General features: G+C 42.5%; 1 protein-coding gene across 2 annotated transcripts in view; it reads left to right on the forward strand.

Moving 5' to 3' along the window:
* The window catches only part of LOC110973992 (uncharacterized), an 85,726-nt gene that overhangs the window by 30,777 nt on the left and 31,388 nt on the right, over nt 1–23,561 (forward strand). For both annotated transcript variants that reach the window (XM_087135349.1, XM_087135350.1), the window contains exon 3: nt 4,101–4,175. In XM_087135349.1, coding sequence (XP_086991475.1) covers nt 4,101–4,175 — 75 coding nt within the window. The remainder of the gene's footprint in view (nt 1–4,100; nt 4,176–23,561) is intronic.

Consider the following 23,561-nt stretch of genomic DNA (forward strand, 5'->3'; position numbering starts at 1 on the left):
TTCGCACACATATTTTCTCTGTGCCTTTTTTTGTTTGTGTGTGTTTTTTTCCCCGGCAATGTGGCAGATACTTTTGGCTGGCCTGCCTGCTGGTGTGTGGAGGGAGTGCTGGCATTTTTATCTAATAAAAAATTAATGTTGCTCCCTCTGAGGGTGACACACAACTGTGACACTGGATACGCGGCAAGAGTTTTTTATTTAGAACCTTTGTGACATGGTGATACTGATATTGTGTTACTGAGAGGTTGTCTGTTGCCAGTGCCCTTTTTAAAAGGGGATGATGATATTGTGCATGTACATGTACTAGTAAGTCGAACATGACCATCCATGAAGTCAGAAAACTTGCATTTAAGTTCATGGTTTGCGTTAAATTGAGCAGTTAAAAGGCATTTAACATTTGCTTTGAAAAAACCTCTGTGTCGGTAAACTCATATTGAACAAAGTGATTGGGCTGTGCCGAATATTCGATCAATAATCGAATATTTGATTATTTTGTATTTGAATATTCGAATGCAATAGTCATAAAAAAGAAGGGAGAATTTCCTTTTTTAAATGAGAAAAATCTCACCGTGAAGACTTGTTTAAAGCAGATTCCAGACACTTGAAGGCAGCTGATATGCCCAACAGTCCAACAAAAGAATCCATCCTAGAACATGGAAATAGCTTTAACAAGAAAATATGGATGTGCCAAGAAAGTGCTCTTTGTAATCAATATGTATTGATGCAAACTTTGTTGAAATATGATGAAACCTTCTTGACAATATTTCAACTTGAAATAGAAGTGAGGAGCTATTATAGTCATTAAAATTTTTTAACATTAATATGACTGATTTTATACGTGGTTTGTTCATTAAGGAACGAATGTTCAATCAAATTGAAGGTCGAATATTCGAATAGTCAATTATTTGAATTGACTCAGCCCTACAAATTGGTGTTCGTCATTTTCTCCTTTAGGCATTCGGTGAAGATGTGTTGTGTACAACCACAGTTTTCAAATTTGCTGCTTGTATGTGGTGGCTGCGGGCATTAAAAAAATGTAATGAAAAACATTCTATGACCAATGTGAATGTTTTAGCATTCCTTTATGCTGTTTCTAATGGGTCTGATTCCTGTGATGCAAAATGGCGTTGTGCATCACCGCCCGATTATCTTCCTGTGCCAAAATCAACTTTGTTTTCTGATCAAGTGTTGCAGAATCCAACACTACCCAGTCAGCACACAGTGGGTGGAGAAGAACAGCTGGGTTTTTGTTCCTGTTTGGTCAGGTGTCTCCATTGGTCTCCTCAATATTTGCCTGTTATCTGTATGGACCCATTATTTTCCCTTTAAAACCTTACCTGTTCCAGTCTGGAGTCCTGGTCCACCACACAAGGTAACTGAAAATATACAAGGTCAATAACTAGTCATAAAAAGATAGGTGTGAAATGCCCTGTGTAGGAGTGAATAGGATTAATGCTTAATACCTTTTGCCCTGGCACTGAGAAGATTGATCTGTGGTCAATAATTCAGATGGGGGGCTGTGTAATTAGGTGCTGTCTATTGTTATTTGATGAGGCTGTGGTAGGGTGCCATGCCCTACATGTCTGAGATGCTGGAGGAGGGATCACCAGTGTTTGCAGTAGGGCTCCTGTAGCTGTGATCAAATTGCTTAATCCCATCTGGAAAATTGGAGTGGTTCACACCTGCCCTTTTTTTCAACATAAAGGGGTTTCACCTTTGTATCAAGACTTTGTGGATGAAATTGTTCAAATACATGTGCTGTAATTCTAAAGTGTGATAATTAGTAACGGCTTTGTGCATCCATTACAACAAGCATACTGGGGAAAGTTGAATATGGGCGATTCACTCCATAGTGCGCCACCACCAGGTGTACATGTAGAGGGCATTTTTGGTAGTACATTGTGACTGGTTCCTGGCAGTTTTTGCTCAACACATTAATGCGCTTTGCAGTGTTTTCTTGGTACATGATGTGGCTCGGTAATTTCAGGGGCAACAGACTAGCATATACAGTACACATTGGAAAGGATTGATTTTCACGTTTTATCCTCTTTTATAACTTTATTATGAGGTAGTGAATTGGGACTTGAACTTAATTGCAGTTTCTTCATCGAAAGTGGCCCTCTGTTTCCGAGATTTCTTTCGAAATTTGGGCATGGTAAGGATCAGGTAAAGCTATTGCGTTGCCACAGTGACAGACCGAGGCCTTTGTAACCTTCCTTGTTGGGTATAACGTGGAATAAAAGCTCACTAAAGTTGGCCAATAAGAAGCAGTCATAGATAAAGTACAATGTTCATTGTAAAGATAAAGGCCTTGTTGTCTGTTATTTAGTGTCGGTCTTCCCCAACATCACTGCCTCCGTAGCGGTGCCCAATATGATTCTTTTCTGGGGAAAGCAACATTTGACCTCTGGGCCGATATTTGCTCAGAATTGCCTGTCACCGAGGCACACATGTACATGTACATGTTGTTTGGGCATGCATGACACAGTGACCAACCCAAGAAGTGTGGCATCACTCCCTATGCGGTGTCGAATACAGAGGAAAACATCATGCAAAACTTGGTGTAACGACATGCTGTACAACGAGAACAGGCAGCAGGTAGCTTTGTAGAAATGCAGTTCCAGCACTCTGTTCATTCAGTGGATCCCCCCCCCTTTGAAATTGCAAATTCAATTAGCTTGGTGCGCCAATGCTTTGCGTCCATTGAGAGCATTAGGCCATTTACTCTGACTCCATTCATGTGGGGGCCACCCCCACGTCCAAGGCTCAATTGGTGTTGCAGGCAGGTACATGTATACATGTACGCCGTGTACGCTGAAATGAAGAGTGTGCTCGCATTGCATTTACATGTATGGCCGAAGACAGGGCAGCTTTGATTTTGAGATGAACAGTTGTATCATGGCGAGTCATATATCTGGACAACCATGTCTGTATTCAGTTTAAAAGGTGAAGGTGTGAGACTGCATTAATGCCGTACACACATAAATCACGGGATGTTGAATAGGATCAATTACGCTGTACATGTGTTTCCTTGGTTGTCCAGATGTCAAAAGCAATTGGCCATCAAATACGTATCCAAGCCTTTCTGACAGGGCGTGATACGAATACATGTATGTATACATGTAGTTTCAATAAGCTGTACAGCACATGTGACCAAACCCCTGGTTCCTCGCTTCTTGGCTTCCCTTATAGTTTTTTTAGTATTTGTTTTTTTTCACGGTTGAGATTTTGTTGGGGAATCGTTCCTGCAGCTGCTTTTTGGGGGGCCCAGAGTTGCAATGATGCACTGGTGTTGAGCCAATCTGGCACAGTTCTGGTCGTCCAGCTTACCGGTGTGGTGATGAGGTGTGAAGGAATTCAGCTGGATCCTGGGCCCATGTGAATATTATTGGAAACAGATGTGCAAAGATGGCAGAGCCATATTTTTCAGGCAACTCCTGGCAAAATTTTGTTTGTGTAGAAGTGACACCCTGGACAGATTTATTATTTCTTGTATCTAAGTGAAAGGTTGCATGTAGTCTTGAGTTTAGGGATGTGGTTAAGGGAAGGGAAACTAAAACCCATGCCTATTGATATGTCCCATTGGTGTAACGTTGTGTAGTGTACGTAAATTCCTGAAGTTGCATACAAAACAAAACTGACAGAACAAGTAATATATTTGAATATTTAAATGTTATGGTGTATTGTAGTGGCAGATTGCCCCTTACAAAGTCTTTTGGTAATTATTTTTATTTTCTAAGAGCAGTAAGCTAACAGTGGTCAATTATTGAAACAAAGCTGCATCTTTTTGATGCAGAATTCCATCAACAAATACAGTACTTTCGCACAGTGTGACATGTTCTTGTCACCTCGTCCTCCTCAAAGAAAAAGTGGGCTGTAGTTTTGCTGATTGGGTATACTTGGAATTAGTGAATAGACCGAGTATCAGGAAAAGAATTAAATGAGAAGAACGTCATGTTATGTGGAAAGTGTATTTACAAATGAAGGTTTTATGCTTTTTATGTTTACAAATGAAAGTTTTTATGTTTACAATGATTTTGTAGGATGCTGCTAACCTTCAGTTCTTTTTTTTTTTTGGTTTTCGTTTGTCATGACCACAGGGACATCAGTAATAACCGCATCCAGACTCTCCCTGATAGGTGGCCCAGCGCTCGCAACGTGAAAAGACTGTTATTGTAAGTACCCTGTACATGCGACAGCCTCTCCCTTCATTCCCCACCTATTCTTCTGGAAATTTTCACCCAAAAAAATTGCACCAAATTTTCACAGAATCCCCACCCCCATGTCAAATGCATACCCATAATTTTTGCAGAGGAGTGTAACGTTTGGCCACAAATAGTGCATCTTAAGAAATAATCCTTGCATGAACTCTTTGAAACTTGGCAAACAGTATGGCATCCTTGAAATGTGAGGGGGTAACCCCAGTCACCCATTCTGCCTCGGCCCTGTCTTGGTGGTAGCACGCTATTTATTTTCCTTTTTGCATCAGCCATATTTATTGTTTACATCCCGACACCTTCTTGTGCAGCAGTTTGCCTGTTATCACCACGAGCGTGTTTATTTTTTGTGTGTGTGAGACCGACTCCCCGGCTTGATGACAAAAGCTCTCATTGACATCTGTGTTTTGGATGTGACTTTGAGGTAAAAATGTCACACCTTTTCAATCTTTTTGTCTATTTTTCTGAATTGTACGTGTATACACACATTGTACGAGGCCTCGACATTAACGGTTCTCCGATTGCCCGGGACAAGCTATTTTTTCTTTCGGGCCAGTAAAAATTAAGGACAAATTGCCCGATGGACAGTTACTTTTTTCTTGAAATAAAAGTGTCCATTTTTCATGGCGAAGAATAGCAGTCAGTAAATTTTAATACCTTTGATTTGTTTTTTCGTTTTCAAAAAAAGCTTATAAAAAGTGGAAACAGTGTACAGCTGTGTGGTGTGCAATGATTATTTGCATCGTTACGTGTACATTTAGCAGGGCACCTTTCCACACAAGGGAAAATGCTTACATAAATAAACTGTAAAATACCCAGGGTACCAAACCTCATTGGTTATTGCACGCGCGGCACAGCGGAGCTTTGACAGCTGAAAGCTCAAAGACTGTTTTACATCTGGCTATGACTTCAACATCAGTGAATTTTGCCTAGTACTTGTGTGTGTACTTTTTGCAAATATGACACCAGGTAAAATCTTTGAGTGGTTTTAAGAAATAGCTGTTGCCCAAACTTGTATGAATGATGCATCAGAGTCGTGCACACTCCCTGCATAGCCGCAATAGTTGGGGGTGATGTATATTCATGTTGTATTGTGGCGAAGAAGGAACTTACTGTTCTGTGAAGCAATGAACAACTAAACCAGGTTTTGGGCAAGTAAAATCTTACCTCGGGCAAGTAAATTTTTCAGAGCTACTTGCCTGATGGACAAGTAGTTAAAAATTATTGTTAAGGCCTGCATTGTACACAAGTTCTCCTTGTGGGGGCCACTGATGCTTAGCGTTGTATTTGGGGATTTTAGACGGTTGATCAGAGTTCTTTATGTATACCTCAAGAGAGAGTTACAACATGAGTGTCTCTATTGTTGGAACCTAAATGGCAGATTATGCATCAGTGGACAATTATCATACAATATTTGCATGTTGTACTGCACACATAATGAACAATCTGAAGTTAGTGCTACTCTCTCAAAATACAGCGGGGGAGGGAGGGGTGGGGGGTGGATCATTTGTAATGGTGGCACTTGGATGGCTTTCTTGAGACCTTGGCAAAATACCAGTTGCTGTGGCCTTCACCTCCTGACTGTGAGACAGAGTGACTTCTCTGGTGAATCTAGTATAATCTCACTGACACTGAGTCTTGGAAAATTTGCTGTGTGTGTATGTCCTTGGTCTCTACACAATTGCCTGTTAGTGCCGAACCTGTTAGTTGTTAGGCTTTTTGTTCAAGATGCATCACAGTCTCAAGTCTTGTATGAGAGTTGTACTGATGCATTTGTGCAATACCAATGGAATCACATGACATTTCTGATAGGGAGCTCATGCCTTTAACATTTTTCAGTGATCTGAAGAAGAATTAATTATTAAATAAGTTTAAAAAAAAAAAGCTTGTGGTAATCATCCCCAAAAAGCACCCACGAAAATGGGAAACAACCCCTTCCCAAAGTGTTCCTTTGTAAAATAAGATTTTCCTTGCATCTCTAAAAATCCCCTTTTCCCTTCCAAAAAAAAATTCACAGTTCTGGACTTCAGAAATCAATCATGGTCATCCCAGGGGACCAGGCCCCTTGGTTAATCCATGAGCTTTCACCGGACTAATCTGCCGCCATTGCCCGTAATGACTGTGCACAGTTCAGTACCTGCACTCTTTGGGGGTTTTCTCTTCCCCCCCTCCCCCTTGCCCTTCCTCCCACTTTTTATTCTTCGTTTATTAAAAACCATTCTGGTTAATTAAAGCAAGCCTTACCCCTCTTAGCATTCAGGAGCTGCTTCGTTGTGCCCAGAGGGACCAAGCGAGAATCAGAATGAACTATTCCTCCCCCCTCGGTTTTTTTTTTTTAATAATGGACAGAGATTAGCATAATGCTGTGCTTGAGGCATTTAGTGGTGTGTGTGTGCTCAATCTTTCTCAAACTCTCTCCCGAGCCATTGTCTTGGGTCTTGCACTTGACAACTGCAGTTTTAGGGGGACGGAGCAATGATTGTACATGTAGCATAAATTGTTGTCACTTCCTTGCTTGAAATACAGCAGTTGAAGCCCCCAGCCTACCACCAGTCCCTGAAAAGGTTTACAATAGCTGGGGCGTACACATACATAGAATTTTGTTGGAAATTGATACAGTAGTGGGATTGCCTTTTCATGCAATATGGATTTGTCGTGTCTATGGACGTCGGTAGCCACGTTGAGCACAAAAATCAGTAGCTTCCATGCTTTGCCCATGTACCCTACACAGAAGCTTTTCAAAAAACATTCTTGTTAAAAGGTCTGGTCCAAATACTTGCATTTGTTTCTTCTGTTCATGTACCGGTACCAGTAATTTTTTTGCTGAATTTGTTGTTTCCTACCGCAGATCAATCGTTCATGGCAGTTTTAATCACGGAATATTGATTGTGAAATTAATGTTCGTGTTTACAAATGTTCATGAATGTTGGCAGCTGTTGGAATGCATGGTAGACCTCTCAATTGGTTTACACACAAAATACTCACACGCAGAATGCACATGAACATGACGTTCAAACTGAACTGCACTGTCCTATAAGCATACGTAGTGTGACTGCTTTGTCCTACATATAATATATATGCGACAAATTATGTAGCATTGTCTTTTTCCCCATTTTTCCATAGCAATGTACATGTACGTGAACATGTAGGTTTCAGAACCTTCACCACTTTGGCGAAGGTCGATGCACCTCGTTGCAGGTAAAATGTTGCTCTGCACTGATCTAGAATGTGACAAGTTTTGACTGAATTGTGCCACAGTGCGATGGTGATTATCAATCACCTGTATGCAGCATCGTGCTTTTCTCTTATCACATTACGTGTACAAGGCTGGGGAAGTCGGACCATGTTTGATTGCAGCCTCCAGTGTCATGACTTGTTAGATCGTTCCTCCATGGTTAGATGGACTACCTTCAAGATGCTTCAAATGTTGCTGTGCTTTGAAGTGCGGTGCTGTCAAAATTGTGCCCGCCCAGTCTCCTACAGACATAAGTGGCCATATGTTCATGGCACGGGTAAGCATTATGCAGCCTTTTACTCGAAGAGCCACATCCCAACATGCAGTGTCACTGAAATGTACAATTTGGGTTATTTTCGAAGTGCAAATGTGAGTTCTCCTCGGGCCAAGTTTTCAAATCCAGGGCACCATCTAGACTGCAGGGCACTTTGGCCAGTGTTTTTTGCCCCACGCTTATCAGGATGCAATCACAGAGTCAACAAGGAAGGTGGTAACAAACAAGAGTTGATCACTATCTCTCCTCCCCTTGACTTGAGCCCTGCTTGCTTGGGAAGAAAAAAACAATCCCTAGTCTGGAGATGGGGTCTAGGTACCAGGACATGTGAACTAAATCTAATAGTATATCAATGATTAATCTTTGGAGCAGTGATATAACACTGTGTATTATGGGTGACATGGACTGAGGAGGCCTGGGCTACTGGGCACAGTTAAAGGGGCACCTGTACAGATTTGCAGCATTGTCAAATGTGCGACTGAACCTAACAAAATGATTCACAAGTCGATACTGAGGTGTAAAGTTGAGGGTGAAGCCCTTTGAAAGAATATGAAACTGTGCAAAATCAGTAGCAACTATTAACATTTTGCTCCGACATGATGTCAATTTTCACTGGGATGCCATACTAAATGGAACACACCCATCAACATACAGAGCTCAGACTGCTGTTCCGAATGCCAAGTAAAGAGACAAGTTATTTCCTTTTTTTCCATACAATTCCTGCAGAGCGCTGATACCAATATCAATCTCCAGAGAGGCATTCAGCTTCCCAAAAGTGCAGTCGCTTTTCACATGTATTGTGCACAAATTTACGGGGGAAAAACACCCCAGCTGTATACCCCCCCTCCCCGAGGATATAGGAAATTTATGTGAATTCAGTTTGCTAGAATGAATTATCCAATTGTGGATGGGAAGTGTGCATGCAGGATTACATTCTCTGGCGACATTGCTGAAATGACTGCCATTATGTTATGCAAGGGACACTTGAACAAAGGTTTTATGGGCTAAAAAAATTCTTCTGAGCAATAGGTTGTGTGATTTTCATTACATGCTTTGTGAATGGGTTGTGTAACCGACGACAAGCACGCACACACAGTACGTTGCAAGTACTGAGCATGCATGTCACACACCGAGCTGGCACTCCTATTTGCTGTTGATATTCCAACGGGGCATATTTCTAGGGGAAAGTTCAGCCTGTAATATTATTGTTTCTCAAATTTGCTCACACAGACGTGAGATGAAAATGAGAGATGATGTTTGCTCGTGCTTTCAAGGATTTTAATTGAGCCATTGGGAATGTTAATTTTACACCCGATTTTGCCCTTGCACTGATAGTCACACCGTATTCTCAGTGTAGTCCCAGAGTTGTGCAAAAACCTAGTAAGCAGGGAGTTACTGGATTGGAAGTCTGGCTGCACTCATGCTTTCTTTGGGCACAAAAGATATCAGACATTTGTAACGAACATACATGTGCATGTTCCATACATCTTGCACTGGCATGGTTTCAAAGTAAAGAGCTTTCATTCTTTGAAGTCACATATATCTTTGTACAGTTAATGGGTGCATGTTAATCCCATGCAATTTAAAATAGTGAAGAACGACTCTCAGTACTTACAAGTTTATAAAAGAATTATCTAGCTTTTTCACCTCAATTAAACATGAAAGAGTATACAGTACAAGTCGATGTGTTGACATGCATATAATGATGTATATGTACAATGTTTAAGAAATTCCCTTCCCAAGGAGCACCTCTTTATGTATGACTCATATTCCAGAGGGACAGACATAGACTGGTAAAAGGTAAAGAAAAAATATTAAAGTGAAAAAACAACCACCTCTATACCCAGAGGAATGAAGCCATTAAATGACTGTGGTGCATGGGTTTTAGGATATTTGCTCATACCAGAATTATGAAAGAAAAAGGTCTCTTCCACCCATCAATATGGACTCTGCGTACCCCCCCCCAAAGACTTGGTTAATTTGGCGAGGACCACACAAAGGGCACCGGTCAAGTGACTCAAGTCAACAGCCTCAGTTTCATGTTGAAGGGAAGCCTAATTATAAACATGTATGGTGTCTGGCCTGATAAGGCGAATGCAGCGGGGCAAAGACGGGACCCGTAAGTCCTTTGCTGTTCTCTGTCTCTTCCTGGGACTCCTTGGCTGGGCTCAGCATTACCATAAAAGCCAGCAGAGAAGTGAATTGCATGTATTATTATAATTTGGGGGGGGGATTTTTAATGTAACCTTTCCACCCTGAATATTCCAGGTGACATCCCCTCCCCCTTCACTCCTAAATCAGTCGTGGAGTCTGCTAGCCTGTTCCTCAGGTTTTCTGAATTAAGTCTGGCTGTCACTTCCAGAAGATGCTTGGGTCGTGAGAGATGTTTTGCAGGCTGTTCCATGTTTTTGTTTTGGGCTGAAGATGGAGATCCCTGGCCCTCCTAGTGATTGAGAGAACGAGCTGGTAAATTAGTCAACTTCCAGACTGAGCATTTAAAGGTCGTCTTGAAGAGAAACTCATTCATAACCCACAGACATTTGCTTCCATTGCTCCTGTTCCCTGCGATTCTCTTCTTGTAAAAGTGAAGGCCAATCAAAAGTTCCTGTACATTTGAACAGTACTCTGAATTTGAATTAGTCGTCAACCAGGTCGATAAAGCAGGCTCAACGGTGTGCACTTGCAATCAGTGTTATTTTAACAACTGGAATAGAGGCTGCATGAAGCAAACGAGGCAAGTGAGATATCAAAATACCCGTGCATCAGGTTACTCTTCAACGTTCCTGATACCAGCTCACCAAAAGTTGATACAGAAACATGTACAAAACTGCAAGGCAAGGGGAAAGGACAGCAAAATTACTGTCTGAGTAGTTCCATATGAGAACCTAGACACCCCTTGGAACTTGGAAGGCAGCGTAGTGCATGATTATGAAAACGTTACTCCACCCTCAAAATTAATAGTAATAGAAGTATACATGTGTACTAGAAATGCAGATGAAATGCATTTGAACTGCTATTGCGGATGAGACAAATTAGCAGCACCGGCAGCTAATGTTAGGAAGCAAGAACAAGAAGCCATTTCTGCAAGGGGAGAATGCAGCCGTGGTGCCAATCTGGTCAATACAACCTGACTCAATCTGCATAATGCGTGTGACTGTCATTTTAATTTGTACAAGACAAAAGCACTATAATTTCAGCTCTGGTTGTGAGAGGAAGCGAGCTTGACGCTCGTTGCTGTCAAGGTTACCCATTTGGGCAGACACAGTGCAGGAGATGCGTACATGTACATGTACATGTACATGTGGGTAGGGGTTGTGCACACGTGTTTTATAGGGAAGTTGATTAGAAATTTTCCCTCAGTTGTCACGCTTGACAGCAGCAGTGGTGTTAGTCCAACCAGTCTCATTTTCACCTGCAATAGGGGTGCTTCTGCACAGAATCTACTGATATACATGTACTTGTGCTGCAAATTATTCATACCCTTTGGAAAATTTTCTAACTTCTTCATGAAGTTTAGCCAGCACACATGTGGGTTTGTGTCTTGCAACAAATAGACTAAAGATATAGTGGAAGTACCAACATACCAGCTTTCACAAATGAAGAATTTAGAAAAGTATGTTATTTTCCCAAGGGTTTGAATCATTTTGAGCCCAACTGTTTATTGCCCTGTGCACGTTAAATGTTCTGGAAAGATTGCTTTCTTGCTTGAACGTCAAGTTGGATGGGAATAACGCCCGTGCACACATGAACACGTGCAGTTGGTTTGCAAAGTTCACATGAACTTTAATCTTTCATCAGTGCCGAGCCATCGGGAATTTAAGTCTACTCTTCTAATCTAGCTATTGCACTTGGTGGAAGGCGTAAAAATAGTGGGTAGAAAATAAAGCTGCTGTGCAGCACACCCTGACGAAGCACTTGTGAAATTAGAAATCAAAATGAATAGCTACATATAAATCAAAAAGAAAATCCAGCCCGGCAAGGCATGATGTCAGTCATCCTTACCAGACAGTCCCCTGAGAAAACCCAAAGTACTTTTTCAGGCAGATAACAAAATATCCCCCCCCCATGCATTCGGTCTCAGCCATCCCACTTTATTCTAAAGACAGGAAGGCTCGGCCAGGCTTTGGCACCTTCGACATTTGGGAAAGGATGACAATTCACCCCCTTCTGATAGCTGGCGGGTTCGAGAAGCTTAACCTCTCAGTCACACCTGAGGAGTTGCTTCCTATGTAGGGGAAGGGAGTTGAAACAAACGTGGGGGGAACGGTTGCCATCACCACACCTCCCTCAACACTCCAGCTGGTCTTCTAATCTGTAATCTACCACAGCAGCAGCGTGTGTGTAGGATGTAAACTGTCCAATTGCTTAATAGAATGTGTGAGGATCTTCACAGTTGATGATGTACATGCTGGCTGTTTTGGGGTGTACTGTATTAAACTACATCTCTGGCCAAGGTGTCCAATTAGGTCCATTTTCATCTCCAGTTTCAATATTAGCGCTAAAGATGGGATGGATGGATGGATGGATGGATGGGATGCCAGTCTACCGGAGGTTACTCCCTAGTTGATGCCAGTATCCATGCTGAACTCCTCAATGGAGAGAGGCAAGTGGGGATGAAGTAAATTGCCCAAGGACACAGCATGGCTGGATTCGAACCCCTCATTTTTCTGGTCATGAGTTAAAAACCCAAAACACAAATGATATCTTGAAATGTTTGGAGCCCAAGGTACCAGTACCTTTTAAAAAATTTTTTGTTTATCGACGATTGATAATTTATCAAGACAGTGGTTTCTAAGTGTTAAGCCAATACACTTCTGAGTGGTGCAACTGTCCAAAAAGAGACTGGTAATGCTATTGGGAAACACCTTAAAACGTTAGCGCAAAAATAAAAATTATTGATGTCCGGTAGACATTAGTCTGCCAACCGCAGGTGATTTGTCATACGTGTGACTTCTTGTCAGTTTCCGCCCTCGGATTTTACTTTATCAGCCCCACCCTGTGCCAAGGCATTTTGTATTTTTGTATGTTTCATTCTGGGTTCTCTCTGCATGATTCTCTGACCATGATTTCTTGAGCAAGAGACAGTCTCGTCTTATCGGCCTGGAGCAGGCCTTGGTCTTTGGAGGGGGCGACAGAGTTGGAATAAGGTTTTGCTAGAATATGGGTGGGGTGTAGTGGGAGTAGCGGTCTGTAGAGAAGGAGCAAACCTCTGATGAGGCAATTTTCAGTTAAGTTGGGGAAACTTGTGACACCAGAATATCCTTGGTATCATTTGGCATACCTGTAATACGGTACAACAGTAGTGCTTCTTAGGAGGTCGGTATGAAAATTAGGCGGAGTCAGTTCCGTAGGTTTTTATTCATGGTCCAGTGGAATTTGCTCTGCGTTTTCAACTTCTTTAGCGAGTACCTCATCTCAGCACACACACCAAAAATCGCTCAGGCTTATCCGTTAAATCCCAGTGATGGACGTGTACAGCGTACATTGTATCACATTGATTATTCAGAAAGTTCAGGGTTGGAGACTGCAAAGCTTGTCACATGGAGTGAAATCTAGGAAATTGGAAAACTCACACCTTCACATGCACATTCATGCATCCACACGATTGTATCATGCCCACTCAATTCTAAAAAAATTAGGATTCCCTAAGTCCAAATGCAAGTATGACAAGCCCTATTAAGCGATCAAATTTCATTCATCTCCAATCAGTACATCTTGCCAGACATAGATTGCGTGATCTTATCAAGCATTCAGTGCATTGTCCATTCATTAAAAAAAGGGAGCACTAGAGGGAAGGTACTTCAAGAATACTCAAACCTGATGTTCCTGTTGCCATCAGGGATATACCCTCCAGCATGTCACCATTAGAAAACGAAAAGATGCCCGTCCTCGTCACTGGCCGTGACAAGCAGGTCATTCATCAAGTACCTCTACTGTGATAATGATGAGGGTTTTGCGGACGGGAAGGGGGAGTACGGAGCTGGCTTCCCCCCCTCCCCTCCCCCATTCCTCAGAGGGGAGGGGGGAGAAGGAGGCGAGGATGTCCTTGGAAATATAACCATACTGACCTAGTTACATACTGATGAGCATAGCACCGGTGAAGGATGGACGGTTTCAATTACAGGTTGAGGAGTGGAGATGCCTCGTACCCCCCCTTACATGTACATGTGCACAATGGATATCCTCTCCCTATGCATGATCAGATATGTAAGCAATGCTACTCCTAATACAGTGTGGTTTTAAAAAAGATAAAGTTCTTCATTTCTTGGACATATTAACAAATTAATTTCGGTTTCCTTTTTTTTTTTTAAACACATTGTATAGTACATGCTTATGCTTGGCTGAAGTCCCCCCAGACTGGTGTCACTGGAAATAACATTAATCAGCCTCATTGACCTACATCCATATCATTGAGCCCCACTGGGTGTCAAAGCTGTGCATATCGATTCACTCGCACTGTGCTTGGACAAGTACCGAAGGTTGTGGATTACGCCAGATTTTTTTGTTGTCAATAGCTTATCAATAGGGTGTGATTGACAGATATGGTACACTGTGTTGGAAAATATGCGTGGGCATTAAAATACATTTACTTGGAAATGAGTCGCACCGTTTGCCGTCATTTATAACATATCAATAGTTGATTCAACCGAATGATTGATTAGGATTATACCATAAGAAAAGAAAATTGTGGCAGTATTGGATAACCAACAAGTGATGTGCTGGTCGTGAAAATAGTTCCCACCTGTAAAGGAAATTCAGAGCAACCATCTTATTAAAGGAATTTGCACTGCACACATGCACATCACGATTGCTTTGACAAGACCCCATACTGGATTGTTTTTGCTTTAAGTAGTAGATGGGAATACCTGTAATTTTGCATTGTTTTTACAAGGGGTAATGGAAAAACAAATGGGGACCACAGTGTTATCTCAAGACCTCAAAAAGTACAAGCACACACGGTACATGTACGTGTGCTGGTACCCAGACCACTTGTACATGTACAGCATGCATGCGTAGGCCATTGGCTGATCACGACTTTGCCCCCCGTCCAACTTTTATTCAGCATATGCTTATGGTGCATGCTCACATACCTTGGTGACTCACTCATTGACTCGGGAGAAAGCGAGCCCTGGCGGTAAAACAGAATTGAGCGGGTCGATACAGCGTTACTTTGCGGCAGATATGGTTACAGTGCGACGTGATGATTTTTTTTTTCTACAGAACCTGCGTGGACAAAATAAAAAATAGGTTTCCTCCTCTGGGGGCAGTTCTCTCAGTTTTGGGGGTTGTATTTTTGTCACTTTTTTTGGGCCCCCTCGGTTGAAAATTGCGAAGGAAGACAGGGTTACAAGAAGAGCAGGTATTACCAGACGGCGGGAGTTGGGTTACAGGTTTTAGTTGAAACCCGATTTGGTATTTGGAGGGGATAATCCGACGAATGTGGAGCAGGCCGAGGCAGGCCAATGGGGCCCAGCACACCCTTGTCCCGCACAGGTCAGGTGACGGCAGCCCGACATGCCCATTGGTCGGTTGGATGTGAGGGGCGTGGCAATACATTATGTATCTGGGTCATTCAGAAGCGCCAAAAAAAAGGGCCCTCTGCACAGTGGGATATTATTTGCTTCACTTTATTCATGCAGGTGCAGTAATGATTATCGAACATGCTTTGTTAGTTTGGCCGAACAGTGTAGAAAAACGCATGCGGAGAGTGCTGACTTGCAGTATTCCTGATTTTTATTCGATTATAAATAACTGATACATGTACAGTGTACATGTAAATTTCATGACCACAGAGCTTTGGCTCCATCAGTACCCCTCGGCAAAGCAGTATTTCTTGCTGATCTATTAAAATTTAAACATCATTTGGAGGTATGCAAATATGACAATACTGACTAGGCTGATGTTAGTCATTAATATTTCCTATCGTCTTAGTGAATTTTTTTTGGCGTTTTCTACTTGACTCAAACTTGGTGTGCCATGGTTTAGAAGGAATCGGTCTCAACCTTCCACACTCTTCCACTGTGCAAAAATTTGTGCCACATCCTTGGTACACGTACTTCAGGTTTGAGGAGGTAACAGGCTTCATAATACATGTAATGTGCAGAAAAAGCGATTGGGCTGTTCCTTCCTCCATCCGAGACCCCCCCCCCCAGCCTGATGGAGTTTTAAGGACCTGGGAAAGTTGGGATTAATTTATGAGTGCCAACTTTAGAGACCTGTAGATGAGTAATTAGATGTCACTCATTCAGTGTGCTGCATTCAGGGGTATCAGTGGCAGTTTTTCCCTGCCTTCAAGGTTAAATCATGGAGGTCGGTGGTGACCATGTCCCTTTTATGGTGTCCCACCTTCCCTTGTAGCAACCCTGGCACCACTTTTATTTATAGCTCAAAGTCAGGATGACCTGTTTGATTTGTTGGAGTCACATGGCACTGTTGCATCGATGTTTTAATGCAGACAGACACGGTCACCGCCAAATCATCCCCACGCTTCCGCAGTGGTCAGTCCCAGCCTTACCAAGGTGTAAACACTTTCTCCCTTTGTAAAATGCCTGCTTGATTTTTTTTTTCCATCTTGAAAGTAAGTTTATAATGGCTTTAATCCAGTGCCGGGGACCCTCAGAGTCTAGAGAACTAGCTAAGCGGTTCTCGTCAACTTAATGTGGCCCAGTGACTCACTCTCTCATCTGGGCTCGATGGCATCACCCATCACCCTGCCCTCCTATACCTGTCTCACCCCAGCCCCTTGCCAAGATTACCTGCCCTTACCTGGTAATGATTGACGTAAGAGGGGGGAAGAAAGTGCAAGTTGCCATATCTTCCCCCCCTCCCAACCAAGTTGGGGCCTGAGTTCCTTTTTGATGCACCCTTCCTCTGTTGCTTGAAGACATTGTGATAGAAATCAATTCGCGGGCCAAGTCTTTCAACAGCGGCCCCTGAGAAGCCACCTCGGCCCCCACGCAGAAAATGTCAAAATGCTGTTTTTAGATCCTTCATTGTATAGTTGGGAATATCAATATTTTCCAAGCTGCATGTGCATCTGGTTGAGATGACCATCTTGGGGCATAGTGTTTGCAGGTCTGTCGTGTTCACTACAGAGTGAATCATTTGTTTGCCATGTTCTGTGTGGGGAGTGCATATGAAGACCATTCAATCACCTACCGAATTGCAGTAACATGTATACAGTATACATGTACATGTATGTACATGTACATTTATACATGTGTGTGCGTAATCTTTACACTATCCTATGGTGAGTATGGGGTTTTACTGTAGGATTACATATATCCAACCTGTCATCAAGGTTGCTTGTGGAGATATGTAGTTTTTTTTGCCTTGATCATTGATGTTTGATCCAGTAATGCACATGCATATGTTCACAAGTACAGTAGATTGCTTCCATGATCTGTACAAATTTGAATCAGTCATACGCAAATTCTGTGCACATACATGTACACTGTACGTACATGTACATGTTACCAGCCTCCTGTACCACTCAGTTTGGTTACCGTAGATAATTCATACTGATTCTCCTTCAGATACATTGAGTACTCTGACACATGTATGCATTGTACTGCTAGATAAGAATTTATAAATGGCTTTATCATTGTTCAACCATTCATTGTTGAAGAGAATTTATTGTCATTGTTGCCAAGTACAACTGAATAAGGCATAGCCTTGTTTCCAAGTCCTGTCGGCTAACTTTTGATGTCTCTGTTCCCAGTCATGATTTGATAAAGGGGAAGGCTACCAGACGAAATGAGCCTCTGTGGGGACTGCCCTGACCCACATACATGAAGATGCCAACACGTCCACATTGCTCCACTCAGTACATGGATGTCATTGGCTGGCCTCCCTCCCCCCATGCAGAACAACCCCTATCCAAATCATCCCCCCCCCCACTTGAACCTGATAAAACGTAATCCCCCTTAGAAAAGCTCTGCCCATCCGGAAATGAAGTGAGCTATGATTTCCCAGTAGTCTTGTGCTGTAGTGTGGGTCTGTAGGCAAAGTATTCTCTGTATCATTGGGCCATTTCTGTACAAGTGTATTGATGCATGCCTATGATGTTTCAATTTTCTTCTTGTTTATGAGGTACCAGTACCTATCTTTGCCGGAGGTCTTGACTTTTCAACGTCTAGACTGAAATGGCCCTGTTTTTTCCTCATGTGGCTGTGCATTTTGATGTCGATTTTTGCCTTGTGAAAGCCTTTTTGTAGTAAACCAAATCTTTTTTCCCAGTTATTTGTGCCCAGAGCCATCCATGTGAAAGCTCAAAGAAATTTTGCTAAAGACAACACACACCTTTCCCTGAATCAGTTGCCACTAACAATGAGATGAGGTTTTTTTTTTCATGCCTTGCAAAGAAGCGTGGCAGCTTTGCGAGGGAAGATGGCAACATTGATTAAAAAGACATTCAAGTTTGATGTAGTAGTTATTCAAATTCTGCCCACTGGTTGGTATGAGAAACAGCTACATGCACTGTACCTTGTCCCATTAAACCGGTTAAAGTGCCCCTCGAGTTGCCACCCTCTGTTTATCCTTCCTATTCAAGTTCATTCCCAACCAATCTCATTCCTACTGAATTCATCTTTACAACAGGCTAACTAATGCAGTCTCACAGAGTACTGTACGCTATCCAAACCCTTGCAAGATCTGGCAGTTGTTTTTATTTGCCTCTATAGTGGTTGGCACAGCTTCATTTCCCTTCCCTACCTCCTGGTGTTGGTCCATCCATGGAGGTAGAAACTCAAGTATTATTTCTTGTCGTCACTGTGCCTGAAAGGGACAGGGGTTGCGTTTTTTTCATTTGTAACTCAGGATTGCTCTATTGATCCCGGGACAATTAAAGGGTCATAAATGTGCTATCACTCCTTTGAGGGGGAAAAAAAATTCCTCTATGCTTCTGAGACCCTGGCAGAGGGTGAGGAGATTTGATCACTGTCAAGAGCAGAAGCGTCATCAAGATGCTGTGGCCCAATATTGAGATTGATTCGAATGAGATTTCGTGCGTAACTAATCTGACGACAGTTGTGGAAAATTGCCTCACCCGCTGATGCCGAGTACAGATGCACAACTATTCCTGTTTTTCAGGAATGCCCAGTGAGGATACAAAAACACTCAAACAACTGGCCATGTTGCTGTTAGATCATGCACCACCACCCTTCTTCACGACCACAAGACAGACTGCTGTGTTCTGGACTTATTGACACTTGTCATGTCTCATTTGAAAGATTGTTGTTGATTTGGCACCAGTATCCCAGCCTGTGATATCAGTCTGCATTGATATATGGCATTTTGAGGAGAGACCGGAATAAATTACTGGCAAGTCATAAAATTCTGTGCCGCTTAGAGAATAGAGTTGACCCTCACCATCCCCAACCAGCCAAACACCAACACCAGGCTTTGTTGGAATCTGTTAGGATGAGTACTGCATAGTAAACTGACCATGTTTTATGTGGGTTTAGGCACACCACAAATACGTGTAAACAAAGTCCAACGGTTTATGTGGGTAGTTTTCTATACAAATGGTGCTGGGGTTTGCAAGGATGAGGAAGGTTCCTAGTAAATCACACCAGGGAGTTAGGGTGGAAGGAATAAGAAAAAGACAGAAACTGAATGCTTGGAGCTTGTTTACAGTGACCAGATGTTGGGAAATAGTCAGTATGGAATCAAACACACATTTCACTACCCATTGATAAGGGCACTGTACATGTATGTGTATCATCCACTTAGAACACCCCTATGCACATACACAGCATTTCATGGGAACATCTGCAAACAAGTTTTCACCAGTGGATTGTACATGTACGTTACTGTTCGGCTAGGCACAGCACTCCCAACTCAAGCTTAGGAGTTGCAAACTTCACATGGATCCTATATAGGGTGAAGTTCTTCAATGTTAGCACACCTATTATCAGTACTTTACACATTATGCAGTACGTACATGTAGATATGTGCCAGCTTGTATGCATGTGAGTGCATGCATACAGGTACCTGTACGTGCCTCTTTTTGCGGTTCACAGGTGCATACGTATCCTGTACCAGGTGGTACAGGTTGAAGATAAGAGTTGAACCTCACTCTCAATGCGTCATGCACAAAAACCGGCATGATGATTGAGGTCTAAATAATGCCACGAAGTAATCGGCCAGTGGCCCAAGATGTCAGTGGACCCCTTTTCAAACGTTTTACAAATTTGGCTCGAGCACTGAGACCAACATCTAATATTTCAATGAAAGGATCAGAGTTCTGAGGACAGTGTCAGACAACCCACACATTCAAGAGCTTAAGGCACGTTGTCCCTGCAGCGTCACCATGCCACGTGGATCTTCACCGAGCTATGTGGATCTTCACATCTCTCTCAGCAGTCAACTTCACTTCACTTTTGGAGACGCCACCATGGAGCGATAGACTTCCTGTTCCTATCGTTGTCGCCAGGTTGAAATAATGTACATGTACATTCACATGCAGCTCGAGTGTTGTCTTACTAACTGATTTCTGCTGGTGCATTTCAGTGAAGAGGCTGACTTTTTTATTGAAGGGAGTGGAACAACATATTAATGTCCTTCTGGTTTTTTTTCTTTTTATGTCAGTTTCAGCATTTCAGAGGTCAGGCCTACATGTATATTGTTTCAATTGTGGGATAAAAGGCTTAACCTCCACACTCATGGTCGTATGACAGATGGAAGATGTTAATGAGCTAGCAATATGGCTGCACTTGTAGCCTGGAGTAAACAGCGTTTTCTTGGTCCCCTCTTTTTGCTGTTTCATTTGCAGCGCTTCGGGTAATCACTGGCCCATACATGTACCTCTGAATTTGTGCCACTCCAAAGATTGACGGTTTCCTTTTCAGAAATTTAATTATGACATCTAACAAATTGTTAATTTGAGAAAAACAAGAGCCTGCAAGGAAACAACCATTAAACAGAGAGGGAGAAAAAAATAGCTGGTCATGCCTCTCTCCACAGACCCCTCAGCTGCTGGGGTTGTGATGAACTGGAGCTGTGTGTTTGAAGTAAAATATTTGTACAACTAATTGACCACTTTTTCCTTTTTGAGGAAGCTGGGAAGGGTCTTTTTTTGCTCTTGGGGCAAATTTAGAAATACACTCCATCTTGGGGGCCTTTTTCCCCCAGGTGAATGGTAATATACGACGCGGTACTTATTTGAAACAAATTTTAAAGTAGCTTGATATGAGTAGTTGGAATAAAAGATGTGAATTTAATTCTCCCTCTTCATTTTCCCTCCCTCAGGGGGATGTTTGGCCCAGTGGTTAAGGTTTTTAACTCCCGGTCATAAGGTCAGGAGTTTGTATCCAGTGAGAAGCATCTGTTGTGATCTTGGGCAAGGCGCTGTACCCCTGTTTGCCTCTCTCAGCCCATGAGTATTAACAAGGTACGCTGCAGTTGTGATCAGGGCAGGGGTGGCTGTTGTGTTTGATCTGCCATTTGCTGCACCCGGAATGCCTGCACTGAGCTGTATAGTCCCCAGGCCCAGGGAGTGTAGATGGTTTTAGGAATGTTCGTGGGCCCTTTGAAAGGCACAGGGATCATAATGATGCAGCATTGTACTGATAGATGTACAAATATGCATGTGGTTTTTAAATTCGCCATTATTATCCATAAACATGAATGTGAGGTTGGCTACATTTTTAGTCCCCTTATCCTGCAGTTTGATCTGAAAAGCCAGCATCTTCCAGGGGCCAATTTCAAGAGAATTGTGTTTAGTGCAGTACTTTTTTTAAAAGATAATACAGTAGTAGAGGTTACCAGCTAAAATGGTGTTCGTGCTGACTGGTTCCTACCGGTAATCAGGTTTTGCTTAGCACACCAATTGTGTAAGCAGTAACTTCTCTTATGTTAACAGCTGTACAAAGTTTGGCCCAGCTGGTCAGTGAACTGGTAGTCGCTCAGTGTGGGAATAAATGTCTGAGTTGTGGAGTAGTTGCCATTCCATTACATACAGCCAGATGTGTATGCATACATGTACGAACCTGGAGAAGAAATCCCAAGGTGAAGCACAATGGCAAGTCACCTTTAAACCATGGACCAAGTGTATAAAAAATGGAGCGTTTGGGTTCCACTGCACCAACTTCTTGTGTGAAAAAGCAGACTGGAGGTGTTAACACATAGTCACTTGATATAGCATTCTGTACAATCTTATTGAATGTGGTTATTCGTGGTGTAGCGTGATGGTTGTATTCATACTGAGGCATACACATTGCAATCAGTTGTTTTGCCTGTGATGTGCCGCTTGGTAAAATATCTGGGGGAACTGGAGACATTTCATTCTTCACGTGGCTATGAGGAATGGATGTACATGTACAGGGGTACGCACTGGCATGTACTGTTTGCATGTACATGTACAGGGGTATGCACTAGCATGTACTATTTGCATGTACATGTACAGGGGTACGCACTGGCATGTACTGTTTGCATGTACATGTACATGTACAGGGGTGCGCACTAGCATGTACTATTTGCATGTACATGTACAGGGGTACGCACTAGCATGTACATGTACTGTTTGCATGTACATGTACAGGGGTGCGCACTAGCATGTACTATTTGCATGTACATGTACAGGGGTACGCACTGGCATGTACTGTTTGCATGTACATGTACAGTAGTTAATGGAGAAACCTGCTCACACTTTGCTCAAATTCTGTTTGATCTTGTCTGTGACTGGCACTCTTCCCCCCCCCAACCCCGGATATGTCTGTCAATGCCCAGCATGCTGGCTGCAAGGTGTCAAGCAGGTTTACCTTTGAACTGTTCCTACGGTTACATACTTGTGTATGTGAACATGCTCCAGCCAAGCCCAGGTGATTCATGGCCCGCCGTTAAGGTACATTTGATGTACCAGGTACCGGTATTCCTTGGTATCATGTCTAAGATTGTAAAGCAGGTGTTACCGTGGAGATGATGTATTACCTGAAAGCGTTTATTACCCTTTTCCGGTCCTGACCTTGGCTTGTGAAATTAAAAGAAAAAAATAGCTGTCAAGGGGTTTACTTATTATGTTCTGAAGAAAACCTTTCTACTTAATTCTCAGTTTGTATAAGCAGAGTAGGCTACCGTGTGTAACTTCACATTTCTTCTTTCTTGCAGCACATTTTTGAGATGTTGACGGTTCTGGTGGAAACGAGTTTGTGTTTTTGTGAAGATTTTTCAAATTCATTTTTTGGCATCTTTTCATTTCATTTGTTGTGTTAGGTTGTAAATATTTCCTAGTGTGTACAAAAGAACGTAGAACCGCTGTAACACATTACACACATTCATGCTTACATTTACGTGTATTTGCCTGACCCACTCTGGAGTCTTGTTGAGAATGTCAGCTGCAGTATCAATGTATGTAGGGGGACATCATTGGATGCTTATGTTTACATATACTTGTATACAGTTCCTACTTTAGCAACAAAAATTAGAAGCCAGTCATGGCTGCCAACAAATGGGTAAGAAGTGTTAAGTCGACAAGGATTTTTTACTGCACAGCTAAAGAAACTTATCATTCCTGCCACACAGTCTTCTGTTTTTACCCCCGACCAAATTCCCAAACACCATGGAAATTCATGAGCCACACCCTGAAAAGGTAGCAAGTTCATTTGGAACACTGGGAATCATGCCAGCAGGCTGAATATCTTTAACCTGGACCGCTTTAGTGTCATTCCGTCTTGAATAAAAAAAAGGGGGGGACCAAAAAACTTTACCTACTTCGCCTACTTTGCCTTGGCCAACTGGCATGATTACTTCCCTGAAGGTTCTTGCATGTAGGATACATGCATAGGATACCATGGGTGCTGCTTTCACACCCTCAAGCGGCCTCATGCATTCTTCA

This window comes from Acanthaster planci, linkage group LG04 (assembly GCF_054643075.1).
Source record: "Acanthaster planci isolate LZ-2023a linkage group LG04, COTS_SCS, whole genome shotgun sequence".
Lineage (NCBI taxonomy): Eukaryota > Metazoa > Echinodermata > Asteroidea > Valvatida > Acanthasteridae > Acanthaster > Acanthaster planci.